Source organism: Rousettus aegyptiacus, unplaced genomic scaffold (genome assembly GCF_014176215.1).
Source record: "Rousettus aegyptiacus isolate mRouAeg1 unplaced genomic scaffold, mRouAeg1.p scaffold_m13_p_4, whole genome shotgun sequence".
NCBI lineage: Eukaryota > Metazoa > Chordata > Mammalia > Chiroptera > Pteropodidae > Rousettus > Rousettus aegyptiacus.
The window spans coordinates 9,281,761-9,294,597 of record NW_023416307.1 but is presented as its reverse complement, the minus strand read 5'-3'; the positions used below and the strand labels follow the sequence as shown (position 1 = coordinate 9,294,597).

The 12,837-nt window shown below is 39.8% G+C and overlaps 1 protein-coding gene across 1 annotated transcript in view; it reads left to right on the top strand.

Moving 5' to 3' along the window:
* The window catches only part of MAP3K7CL (MAP3K7 C-terminal like), a 67,803-nt gene that overhangs the window by 32,425 nt on the left and 22,541 nt on the right, over window positions 1-12,837 (top strand). Inside the window, exons 2-4 of the mRNA XM_016129888.2 lie at window positions 334-467; window positions 2,519-3,158; window positions 5,209-5,317. Coding sequence (XP_015985374.1) covers window positions 5,248-5,317 — 70 coding nt within the window. The 5' untranslated portion in view covers window positions 334-467; window positions 2,519-3,158; window positions 5,209-5,247. The remainder of the gene's footprint in view (window positions 1-333; window positions 468-2,518; window positions 3,159-5,208; window positions 5,318-12,837) is intronic.

Below are 12,837 nucleotides of genomic sequence, written 5' to 3'. Positions count from 1 at the left end.
CACACAATCCCTTCTGGATTGAATTAGTGTAATTCTATTGAATTCTCAAAATACCATGCGGTTATTTTGGGTTATAGTTGTGGGAAGGGATTTCACTTGGGTTTCAGATTGGTTGCTTTCTTGGAAGTGTTTAGATAAAGAGCCAAGAAATACATTGTTGTTCCTATGGGAACAGAAGAACTGGTGAATATTAATTATTATTTAAAACCTTTAATTTATATGATCAGACTTGGACAGAGCACATTTAGACTATTTAGATGCATTTTTGTTTGTTTGTTTCTTTATTTCTTATTGCTACCAAATCATCCTTTAATAAAACCTTTTCCTCTGTAGCTCTTTACCAACTGGAGCTCCAGGATGCCATTAGGATCAGGCTGTCAACATGGCAGCCCATGTACCCGGCAGTCCAGGATCGCCTCGATGATGCCGGACAGTCTCCGGATAACAGTCTAGGCTGAATCTGTCAGGTACTTTTGACGATATCATAAATTGGGTTTAATGTGTCACTTCTCTTCCTTTATCTCTGGGACATTCACCAAGGACTTTGGTGATCACGGCAGAGGAGGAAGGTGCTACTGTATTCTGGGTTTTTCCATTCTGAAGGGCCATTTTCACTGGAATCCAGACATGTTCAGTCACCGATGACCTTGGCAATGTCAGTGTCACCATCAGCTTTTCTGAAAGCAGACCTAGGAGCTGATTTGGGAGCCAGTACAGGTGTGGTATCCACTCCCCCATTGGTGCACATAAGATGCACAACTTTTATTTCTTTGGGGTTTATGATAAAGATGGCTGGTGTCAGATGAACCTGGGTGCAAGACTGTTGAAAAAAGTTATACCTTTGTCTCCTCTAAGCCAAAAGCAGAGAGCTAGACTTACTGTTAATGAAACAATTGCTGTTATCACTGTTAATGAAACAATTGCTATTATTCATAATGATCATTTATCCTTGAGCCTGTTATTTAGATTGTCTGAGTCTCAGTTCGCTCATCTGTCCAATAGAGCTGACAACACAGATCATGATTATTTTATAGGATTATAGGAAAGATGAAGATGAGACAGTGGATGAAACTCTTTCGATAAATTATAATGTCTTTTGTAAGGTGATATTATTAATTATAAAATAACATCATAGCAGTAATAATAATTCCTGGAAAGAGTTACAGTTAGAAATGCAAATAGATTTATATGTGAAAGTTTTAATCATCTGACTCTATGCAGATTATAGCTCTATATATCATAATAAGTTAGCTTTTCATTCATTAGGTCAAGGAAACCCACTAAGTCCTTTTAATTATTTATTTAACAACATTTTCAGCAGCTTTAAGCTTACAGAAAAACAAAAATGAGCGAAAAGTGGGAGTTCCCAAATATTTCCTATTATTAACATCTTGCATTAGTGTGGTGCATTTGTTACAGTTGGGCCAATATCAATACATTGCTATTAACTAAGCTCCATAGTTTACATTAAAGTTCACTCTCGGTGTCATACTCTCTGTGGGTTTTGATAGACGTATTATGACAGATATCAACCATTGTAGTATCATTTAGAATAGTTTCACTGCCCTATGATCCTCTGTGATCCACCTGGTCATTTCTCTACCTCTCCCTGAATGCCTGGCAACTACTGATCTTTCACTGTCTCTCTAAATTTGCCTTTTCCAGAGCGTTATATAGTCGGAGTCATACCGTGTATAGCCTTTCCAGATTGACTTCTTTCACTTAATAATATACACTTAAGTTAAAGTGTATATTTGTGGTGTGGGAGCTCATTTTTTATTGCTGAATAATATTACATTGTCTGAATAATACCACACGTCGTTTATCCATTCACCTTCTGAAGGACGTCTTAGTTGCCACCAAATTCTGGCAATTATAAATAAAGCTGCTATAAACTTCCATGTGCAGGTCTTTGTGCGGAAGTAAGTTTGCGACTCCTCTGGATAAATACCAAGGAGCACGACTGCTGGATCGTAGGGTAAAAGTACGTGTAATCGTGTAAGGCACTGCCCAACTGTCTTCCAAAGTGTCTGAGGCATTTCGTATGCTCACTGTATATGCCGTTGTTGGTGTTTTGGATTTTGGCTATGCTGATAGATGTGTGGTGGTATCTCATTGTGTTTGCATTCGCAATCACCTGGTGACATACGGTGTTCAGCATCTTTTCATATGCTTCCTTGCTGTCTGTATATCTTTGTGAGACGTCTGTTAGCTCTTTTGCCTATTTTAAAACTCGGCTGTATGTTTTCCTGTTGTTGAGTTGTAAGAGTTTTTTCCACATTTTGGGTACCAGTCATTTATCTGGTATGTATCTTGCAAAGATTTTCTCCTAGTCTGTGGCTTGTCTTTGCATTCTCTTAATACTTATTTATCTTTAATTATTTGACCTCACCATCACCATCTAACTGTTTTAAAGTACTGTTGACATTCGGGTTTCTAGCTTTTAAAAAGGCCAAACGGTCCTAACAGTCTCTTCCTCTTTGCCATTGACTCACTCTGCGGTCGGTTGCATTTGTAGATGGGATCAAGTCATCAAGCCCATCAGCGGCTCAACCTCAAACCTCACGTTCTTAACCGGGATCATCGCTGCTATCATCTGAGAATCGGCCTGTGGCCCGTCCAAGTTGGCTGGGCCTCGCCAAGCTGACTGGAGCGGCCGACATTTTTGCTGACTGGAGTCATGCTATCTTTGCCAGTTTGCTGGAATAGACACAGACACCGATTGGGTCACGCTGAAGACATTCCTGTCTTGTGAAGCAAGTCTGTTTGTATTTTAGGTTTGCCAGGACTAATGAATTAAAACATTTGGACTCTCCGCAACTTGCTGTTTATCAATGCCTCTGACAGGAGGAGGGTTTTCTTTTGCTCTTGCTTTTTCTAGAAACATGACAACATCCTGGCTGTCGGAGAGGCAAGGAAAGGAGAGAGGGGCTGTAGCGGGAAGCGGAACAGGGAGGCCCCGTGGGACGCCGGGTCTGGGGGAGAGCAGGTAGGAGCGAGCTGCCCTGACAGCTGTCATTGCTCCTCAGATTGTCAGTGGCTGCTATGCAGCAGGTGCAGCCTGCTCTCTCTCTAAGTCTCTGCTCCACAAAGGCACCGACTGGCCAAGGCAGTGGCTGGCCCTGGATTACAGAAGTGCAGACACTCAACTAAGTGAGGTAAGGCAACAGGTGTGAAAACCCAAGTAAACGCTCAGAGCACCAGCAACTTAACCAAAGCTCTGGTACAGCCGAGAGGAGGACTCGGTGGCCCATTTCCCCAGGCGGTGTGATGAAAAGGCAAGTTGGTTTAGGGGCTCTTGTGGTCGACACCGTGTGGAACTCGAAGTCCACGCAGCGTCCCCTCTGCCATCCTTTCGGAGGCAGACAGATGCTCTAAGTCGCGCGGAAGGGAGGGGCTCTAATTAGCGGTGTTTATCAATTTCATTTCCCGTCGCTGTAAACTGTACCAGAGATCTATTTACAAAATCTTGGAGGCAGATTTCTACCTCTTGAGCTTTATTTCTCGGTGCAGCAAGATCTTAGCCAGAAGAGGAGTGCAGCTTTTCATCCTCTGATGTAATGATAAAATGGTTTGATGGTTGTACGGTGTGTAACAAGAAGACGTTTTTCTTTCAGCTACAACTTGAAGGGGATTTTTATCGTTTGTTTTGTTAAATTTGAGACAGTCTGTGCTATTCCTCAGGAACAGGTGGTTAACGAGACGCTTGATTCTAAGCAGATAAGACTACGCAGAAATGTATGTCAGGGTGAAGATAAAACAAATCCTGAGTCAAGTAACAGCAATTTTATGTTACCACCCCCCTCCTTTTTTTAAGTTAAATGTTTCATGTTACCACTCTTTTCTAAGTTAGAATGACATGACTTGGAATGCTTTAGGGGTTCCTTGTTATTTGTAGTGTTATAAATGAATGAACCAAATATGATTATAACCGGGAGATAAACAGTTGCTGTTTTTTTGCCCGGCAAAGATTCACTAGGTGTTTAACATGAGCCTGTTCGCTTTCTACATACTAAGTAAGATGATTCCATATGTTTGTATTTCTAAAAATACATGTATGTATATATACATTCACTTTGGCTCTATAAATAATTGTAAAAACAAAATTCAGTGTTCTAGACACTATTTTTAGATAGAGAAAAGTTATGGGAAAGATTCAGGAACCTTGCTGTGAGAAAATGCCCTGCTCACACAGTTCCCAGAATCTTGCTAAGGATGGCTAAAGAGATGATTTATATTTTGCCATTTTTAGATACATCCCTAAAATATCATTCAGAGTTTTTGGTTTATTGTCTACATGAAAAGGAAAGTAGAGAGTTAAGAAGAAACATGACTCAAAATAGAAAAGTTAAATATATGTATTTAAATATCAAATATATGTATTTATAATAATATTTTTTCCTAGTCCCAGTGATCAAAATTTATCATGTATCTTGATGAAAATATATTTGTGCTAAATTCTTTTATTATAACATAGAAATATTCATGTGTTTTCCCACCCTAACCCATCTTATCTGTAGGATAATTTTCCATTCATTCTATCTTCATTTATTAACTAAATGATTATATAATAGGTGAGGTAGAACATTAATAGAATGTTTTTACTTTTGTTTTTTTGCTTGCATCATGCAATGTTTTTGATGATCAGCCTGAGAAATGTTGATAGATTTACAGGTAGTTAATCAGATATTTATAACCTTCATAATATAACTGTGGGATATTTTTAAATTGTCTTTTATATTCTTTAAATGATTCTATAATACTCATTTTTACCACTCTCAGATCAATAATTCATATCCAATTTAGACCTCTGAGCATGAAAAAGTTAGTTTAATCTGGAGATGTCTGATGCCCTATTAAGATTTCTTTATTTCCTTAAATTTAAAATACAAAACCTTGAGAGGTCAAGATTAGACTAGTCAGTGTGAAGGAATACTAAAAAAGTGAGATGGGTGGAGATTTTGCTTCATCTTGCATATTTTATTCTAGTTGTATATTTCCAAAACAATTTTTTTATACACCAGAGAAGGGATTTTAAATGGAGTCAGTGAATACATTCGAGGTAGGGAAAGCAAGCTAGGAACTAGGAGCATCTTTACAATAAGAAAGCAATGCTTAATGACTTTCCCCTCTTAATTTTGAAGGGCCTCTGAGTATTTGAGGGATGACATTGGGTAAAGTGACAATGGCTCTCTCTTTTCCTTACAGCTGGAAGACCCAGGGGAAGGCCGAGGCTCAGGTGCCCACATGATCAGCACCGCCAGGGTACCTGCGGATAAGCCAGTACGCATCGCCTTCAGCCTTGATAATGCCTCAGGTATGCCGTGCTCACAGAGAAAGAGCTGCCTCCCTGCCTGCTGCCTTTTTACCATTATCATTCCCAGTTCCACAAAGGGCATTTTAAAATGCACGCCTGGCGTGACCTTATGAGTGTGGTTTTCACCGTACTTTGTTCAAGGGTGGCTTCCCAAAATGCCTCTGAGGATGCTTCCCCCATCTCCCATTCTTTGGTTGCTTAAAACATTTCTTCTCTTTTTTCTTTCCCCATTTTATCTTTCTTTTATTATAAAATTCATGGGGCTATACCAATTTCAAACAATAGCAAAGTATGTCATTGTTAAAACTTCGTGAGGGAACATTTATGAAGAGCTGACTGTCGGTGGGGGGGGGGGGGGTTGTAAAAATATCACTGTCGCGGTTCCAGCAGCATTTCCTGAAGCCCAAGTCCCTAGCGCTGGTTTCTCACTGGGGCTCCCACACTTCTGACTAAATCAACAGACTTCAGCCAGAGTGATGAATGGGGCAGGTGAGGCAGACCTTCTCGAAATAGTAAGGTCTGAGGTGAGGCTGCTATGCTTAGAGCCCTTCGTCATGGCTCCCCTCAATGACCTCTCAACACACATATTGAATTGCACTACTTTTGTTAGGGGACCTCAGGTGGTGTGGGTCGTGGCGGTGAGAAAGGAAACTCTTCCGCTGGTGTTGGCCATTGCCCTCGGTGTGATGTCATTTGTTAATATCACATAATCACACGCTCAAACAACATTAACATTTAAACCTTGGGTCTTTTGAGGACTGACATTTTTCTATTGTCTGTCTATCTATCTATCTATCTATCTATCTATCTATCTATCTATCTATCCATCTTTCATCGATCTTTCTTCATACAATGTCCATGCTGAGGTAATGCTTTGAAAAGTAATGATTGAAAAGAGACAGGTTGATCCCCATATAATGCAAAGCAAGGATCTGGGTTCTGCAAAGTCCAACTTTACATAGGCAATTTGGGCTTTCTTATACCAAGTGATTATGATGGTGACACATCCACCTGTGGAGGATTGTTCTAGAGCAGAAAGAGGTGAAGCCTCAACTCTTCATCATCTGTTTTCCCACACTCTTCCTGTGGCCCGCCCTAGTCCTATATCTCCTCTCATTCCCACATGTATGTCCCTCTATGTGTCCTTTGAAAGACAGTAGTGAAGGAAAATCTTCCCAATAGGCAAACCAACCCAACCCAACCCAACAAAGAATGACAGCTGGCATTGACCACGTTTGTCTTTTCTGTCAGGCATCGTCACATGTTATTTCTAACCTTTAAAATAACCCTGCAATGTAGGCATAAATATCCCCAATTTGCAAAGACAGAGATTGAGGCCTAGAGACCACACTTTTAGTGAGTAATGGAATTATGATTTACACTCAGGTCCCTAAACTCGACAGTCTGAATTCTCTCCATTATCCCATGCTGCTTCTCTAAGGAGCAAAAGAAAACCGTATGCATAGTGAGGGTACACGAGAGCTCTGCGCTTAATGCTCAATTTATCTGTAAAACTGCTCTAAAAAAAAATAAAGCCTATCAATTAAAAATGAACAAACAAACAAAAAAGGAAAACTCGCTTTTTATTTGTATGCATTTTGTAAATGAAAGATTTTGAGGAACAGTCAGTGTTTGAGTAGCTAGCTCTCAAAACAGACACATGTGAACCCAAACCCAGAGAGGAAGAAGATATATAATTTTCTTCCTCGTGTTTATATCTCATATAAGTAGCACAAGTCCTGTTATAATCAATAGTCTTACAAAGAAAATTTCAATGTATCAAGCTTGTTTATTTCAAGCAGTATTATTATACCATAATTTAGGACAAGACAAGTAAAGGTATTGTTCCCTCATCTTCATTTTAACAATTTAACTTACATACAGAAGAGAGCCACGCAGAGGTGAATCTTGATCTTGGGGTTGCATACATGGACTCCTCCTTGAATGACAAAATGTACAACTTGTAGTTAATTTGCCACCATCCTTTAAACTCTTTTGGCCCCTGACTGGGAGCTCTTGCATGTGTTTTATCCATCACTTTAGGTTGATTTGTTCTAGTGTCTCTCAAATATCACAAGAATGCCCACTTTTGAATTTTTTTTATAGGATAGCTTCAAATAGGGGTGGTCATTTATTTCAAGAATTCCCACCATATAATTCCACACACACACAAAAAATGCATATGAAGCATTATGAGGAACCTACCAAAATCAATTTTTTTTCTTAGGATCAATGCATCATTATATCTCTAGAAAGGTCACCTAACTAGGTAGAGAAAGCAAGGCAGGAGCTGAGGTTCTGTGTTTCTCAACCTTTCTTAAAATAATCATTTGAGAGCACTTATCAAAAGTACATGTTCCAAGGCCATACTCCTCTGTGTTCTGATGCCGTGGGCCAAGAAATCTGCTTTCTTTTTCTTTCTTTTTTTTTTTTCCATGCACAGGAGGTTGCAAGTGTACAGAAAGATGCTTTGCACATATTTGGCGACACTCCCTCTGAATTCTTGAATAAGGAGCATGTGTGGTGTCCTACTGAGCAACACTTGCCATCGTGCACACTGTGCATGCCTTTTGAATTCCAATGCATGTGGCATGCAGACCACACGTTTAGGAAAAAACAAAGGGAAACATCCTAGACTTTTATAGTAAGTGCGATGACTAAGGTAGATGTTTAGGGAGTAATTCTGTATTGTTGAATGTATTGCTGAAGAATTAAGCAGAGTCCATGAGAAAAGCAGACATAGATGCCTATGAATGTTGACTTGTTCATTTTTTATGAGCCCAATATAGTGCTTATCCCCTAGTTGTTGTTGTTGTTGTTGTTGTTGCTGCTGCTGCTGAGGCTGTTGTTCTTCGTCTTCTTCCTCCTCCTCCTCCTCCTCCTCCTCCTCCTCCTCCTCCTCCCTCCTCCTCCTTCTTCTTCTTCTTCTTCTTTTTCTTCTTCTTCTTCTTCTCTTCTTCTTCTTCTTCTTCTTCTTCTTCTTCTTCTTCTTCTTCTTCTTCTTCTCCTCCTCCTCCTCTTCTCCTCCTCTCCTCCTCCTCTCCTCCTCCTCTTCCTCCTCTTCCTCCTTCTTCCTTCTTCTTTCTTCTTTTTTTCTCTCTCAAATTTCTCTCAGATGATTTGGTATAGAGGTTAAGGACATTAGGCTTTGGAGTCAGCATGGCATGATTTCTAGACTCATCCCCATCATTATTTGTATGCTCTTGGGTAAATCATTCACTTTGCTGAACTTCAGTTTCCCATACAATGTGTATGGTAATTTACGGAGTTGTTGTAAGAATCAAAGAACACTATAGGTAAAGCATTTAGCATAGTGCTTGACACAAATAAAGTACTCAGGTGGTCCCTGTGTTTATGATAATCGATTCTGGAGTATTATAGAAAGTATAAACCACAAGGCAGTTTTGTGTCCTGCCTACATCTCACGCTTCCACTTCAACTCAAGGTAAAGTAGGGACTAGGTATCCAGCTGGTGGATTGTATTACCCAGAGCAGATGGGGACAGCTTCTCGGAGGACGCGATTGTCAACTTGGCCTTGCAGGTGGGTAGGGAGGTGGGTAGGGTATTGGCATGCAGTGTAGAAAGATGCCATTTCTGGGTACGAGGTACAAAAAAAAGGGGGCTATGCGTCTTTTAACAATTCTTCCTTTTCCCTCTAAACACAAAGCGTGAGCCAAATATAAGAGTTGGGGAAAGCATGATATATTTCAGAAATGCTAAAACTCTTGTCAACTGGAGTAGAGGTCTGAAATGTGGAAAAGCAGCATGCCATTCACCGAGCCCTGCTCTGAGCCAGGCATTTGTGCTGCCGCCTTATGGATGGCAGTAGACTAGAGTTGCCAAGCCAATCTTAAAAGTTCAACATTAGAGTTTGGATTTGATCAGAAGCAACAGAATGTCAAAAGTTTTGAGCAAAGGAGCAATGCAATGAAAATGGTAAAAATGTTTGATTGGTGGAACAATCTGGAATGTGGAGAGGAGAAAATGGAAGAGGCTTTTTATAATGGTACAGAGACAAAGTGATGAGAGCTTGGATTAAAGAGTGGAACGAGATGACCGAATTCACAGTGCATTTTGAAGGACGGGTTGAAAGGGCTTGATGACAGATGGATCCTGGTACATGTGAAGTTGATCATTGTTTATTGATAGCAGAGTGAGGTGCAAGACTCCAAATAGACAATGAATCTACAGGGGCTTAAATAAAGGAAGCAAGTTTTTTTTGGGGGGGGGGGTGGATCCCTTTAAAATACAATCACCATTTTTAGCCTATCATTAGAACTCTTTGTTAAGCAACACATAGCTAACCATAATTCCCGGAAGCAGCAATACCTGTCTTTAATAAGCTATGATTGGCATTACTTCCAAACTGGTAATCCTAAAGAGTTAACTTTAGTTAGCTTTAGTTAGTTTTCTCAACAGAAAATGTGTGGAAGGGAAATATGAATCCCACCTCTTGAGTTATTATAAAATTATTGGCCCTTCTCCAGTTAGAGAGAATTTAGATTTGGACTGATATGAGGATTCAATGTTAATTACTTGAGAATTTTCTTTATCTTCAGCAGAGCTAAAATCTGGTACACTCATATAAATTTAGTCCTTGCCCTTGGGTTGTTTTTTTTTTTTTTTTTAGATTTTTAGTTTTTATTTAGAGAGAGTCATGGATACTGGTATCAGCTTAAGCTGGTAGCTTTCAACATTTTGTTTTTAAAAAATACTTTCAAGCTATCATAATTTTTCATAGCTAGGCATGAATTAATCATATTTAGTTTAAAAAAAAATTCCAGGGCACATTCTCTTGGTGTCTCTTTTAAATAATACTATTTTTCTCCTCACAGATCAGGGTACTTTTGTGTGGTAGCAAGAACTATGTAAAGTAGCTGGAATAACTACCCTTGAATCTAATTTCATTGGACACTGTGTGAATGTCTTTTCGTGTGTTCACATGCAAGACTGGCTCTCAGCACAATTGTGACACAGGTGAAATGTCTCTTGTCATCGCCCCCTTTCTTTAACATTTTCTATCTTTCGTGTCTTCTGGTGTTACTTCTCTCTCCCTCCCCAGGGCCCTCAAAGTTTCTGGTACTCTCTTCTTGCCATGCTCTCAATCCTTGTTCTCTGGAAAGCCTGGAAAGCCTCATTTACACAAAGCAATAAACGAAAAAGAGATTTACCTTGTTACTCCTCTTAAGGTGTTTGTTTTTGCTTCTGTTTCTGTGGGATTTTTTGTCTGTCTGTTTTCTTCTTGTCGTTGTTATTGTTTTGTTTTGTTTTGTTTTGTTTGGTTTGGTTTGGTTTTGCATATTCACAAGGAAATCAGTAGGAAGTCAAGGGATAAAGTTCCTACTGGAATTTTACTAGCCAATTTGGTAAAGATGGCATTTGGGGAAATGGGGGCTGGGAGCCTTTTGAACCCTCTCAAGTCACATTCTGTCTCAACTCTGACACTACCTTTAAAGCTGCCTCAGTATGCAGTGACAACAAATCCCACATGTTAGGTACATGTTAGGTACTTTTAGGTACTGGTTGAGGTAACATGGTGATTGTTATTAATTATTAAGAAATGACAATCTTCTCGGTATCACCAAATCTCTACCTGGATCTGTATCTATATTTATATTCATATCCATATCCATATCTATACTTCTAATTTTATGGGCCTTGAAAACCTAATGTGTATTAAAGAATTCACATCTCTAATGCTTAATAAGCAGGAAACCAAGTTTTAAAAAGCTTTTGATGTGTTTCAAAATGATGTGATGCTCTAAAAAGAACCTAGGTATCAAGACATTTTTAAAAAGTTGTTTAATGTATTATTAACATGGGTTAGCAGGTTTATATTACGTATTTTATTTCTATAAATAAAATATTAATCTTCATTTAAATTTAAAATGAAAGTGCTCTAAGACCTTTCATGCATGAGTCAAATTTTTTTGGACACTATTTCCTGTAGAAAGTGTTTGTTTTGACAGAGAAGTAAAAAGGAAACCTCAAATTCAGTTTTAAATGCAAAGAGTAAACCTGTAGGACCCGAGGTTATAGCTGCACCAGGGGAATCTCCCTTAACTGGCATCTAAGTAATTAGACCTGTCTATTCTCTTTGTATTATTCAGACGACGACAAATAATACCCTCAGCTCCCACCAATGCACACATACTCACCTATGCGCACGTGCGCACACGTGCCTTGCCTCCCCAATCACTCCTTTGGTCAGGTTTAAGGTGAGAAGAAACTAAACTTGATTATATCAAGCATTCATTATTCTTACTGATTCTCTCCTAGGTGCCAGGCTTTAGGCTAAACGATTAACCTCTGTATTTCATTACTAATAAGTTTCTGAGACAGGGAATATGACATCCATTTTGAGGAAGAGAAAACTTGAGCCTCAGAGAGGTTATGTTGATTGTCCACATTCACCAAAATTAAAAAAGTAGCTGAGCTGAGCTTCCAGCGCAGGCCAGCACTATAGATTGTGGGTCCGGCCCACTGTGTCCTTAGCAGTTAGGAGCCTTCGCAGGCAAATGGTTCCCAGAGAAGTTTTTGCATGAGCCTCCTCACTGTAGCCACTGCTCTAACTCACTTGGCCTTGTAAGTATCACTTTGTCTCTGGGCCCTGAAGGATGGTCTCCAGGACACCAACACTCAGGGGTCTTAACTGCAGTCAGAAACAGCTAACTAATTTGTGGAGGGACAGTGAAAAAAAATTATGTAGTTTCTTGTCCAAAAGTTAAGAATTTCAAGACACTATAGCTAGATCATTAAACCAAACTGCTGGGTCCAAGGGCTCCCTTCAACTGCACAGGTGCACGCCCGCAAAGCCAGCCCTGGCTGCCGGAAGTGTAGACAGGTCGAGTGGGTTCTGAGCATGATTGCCTCTCAAGTTGCTGGTTGGGAGCGGGTTGGAGTTTGGGAATGTCCTCTGAGTGTGGCTTCTCCCACGCCTGGGGTCTTCTCTATGGATTTACAGTTTGCTAGGCAATCATGTCTCAGATGGAGAACACACGAGAGACTCCAGAGTCCAGCCAGGAGGTTGTCTAGGACAGGGGTTCTCCCAAGCCGGTTCGCAGGTCTGGTCTGGCTTTGATGAAGCTTTTTCACCTCTCTGCTGTAAAACAAAAGAAACAAGGACACAGCTGTGAGGTGCTTTCATGTATTTGTTTTTGGCTCTGAAGCTAAATTTATCCAATATAATGACCACTTCTGTTCTAAGATTGTCTTACGGTTTTTGTGTTAACATGTTCTCTCTCTCATCAAGAGAGACTAATGATACACGGTAGTTGTTTTTGAATCATCTGTACCAGCTAAATAAAAAGTTAGACGCTCAAAGGCATGCTTCCCAATGTTCCGTGAAATTCTTAATTTTTGAATTTGTAAGAAATGGTGGGAAGACAGTGTAAGAAAATCTGGAACAGAATAACCACAAAAACAACCCAACAGCTGCTCAGTAGATGCTGAGACGAGCCCATCATAAAATGTACTATGGTATGTCATAATGGTCGGGATACCAATAAGAAAGTTCTAT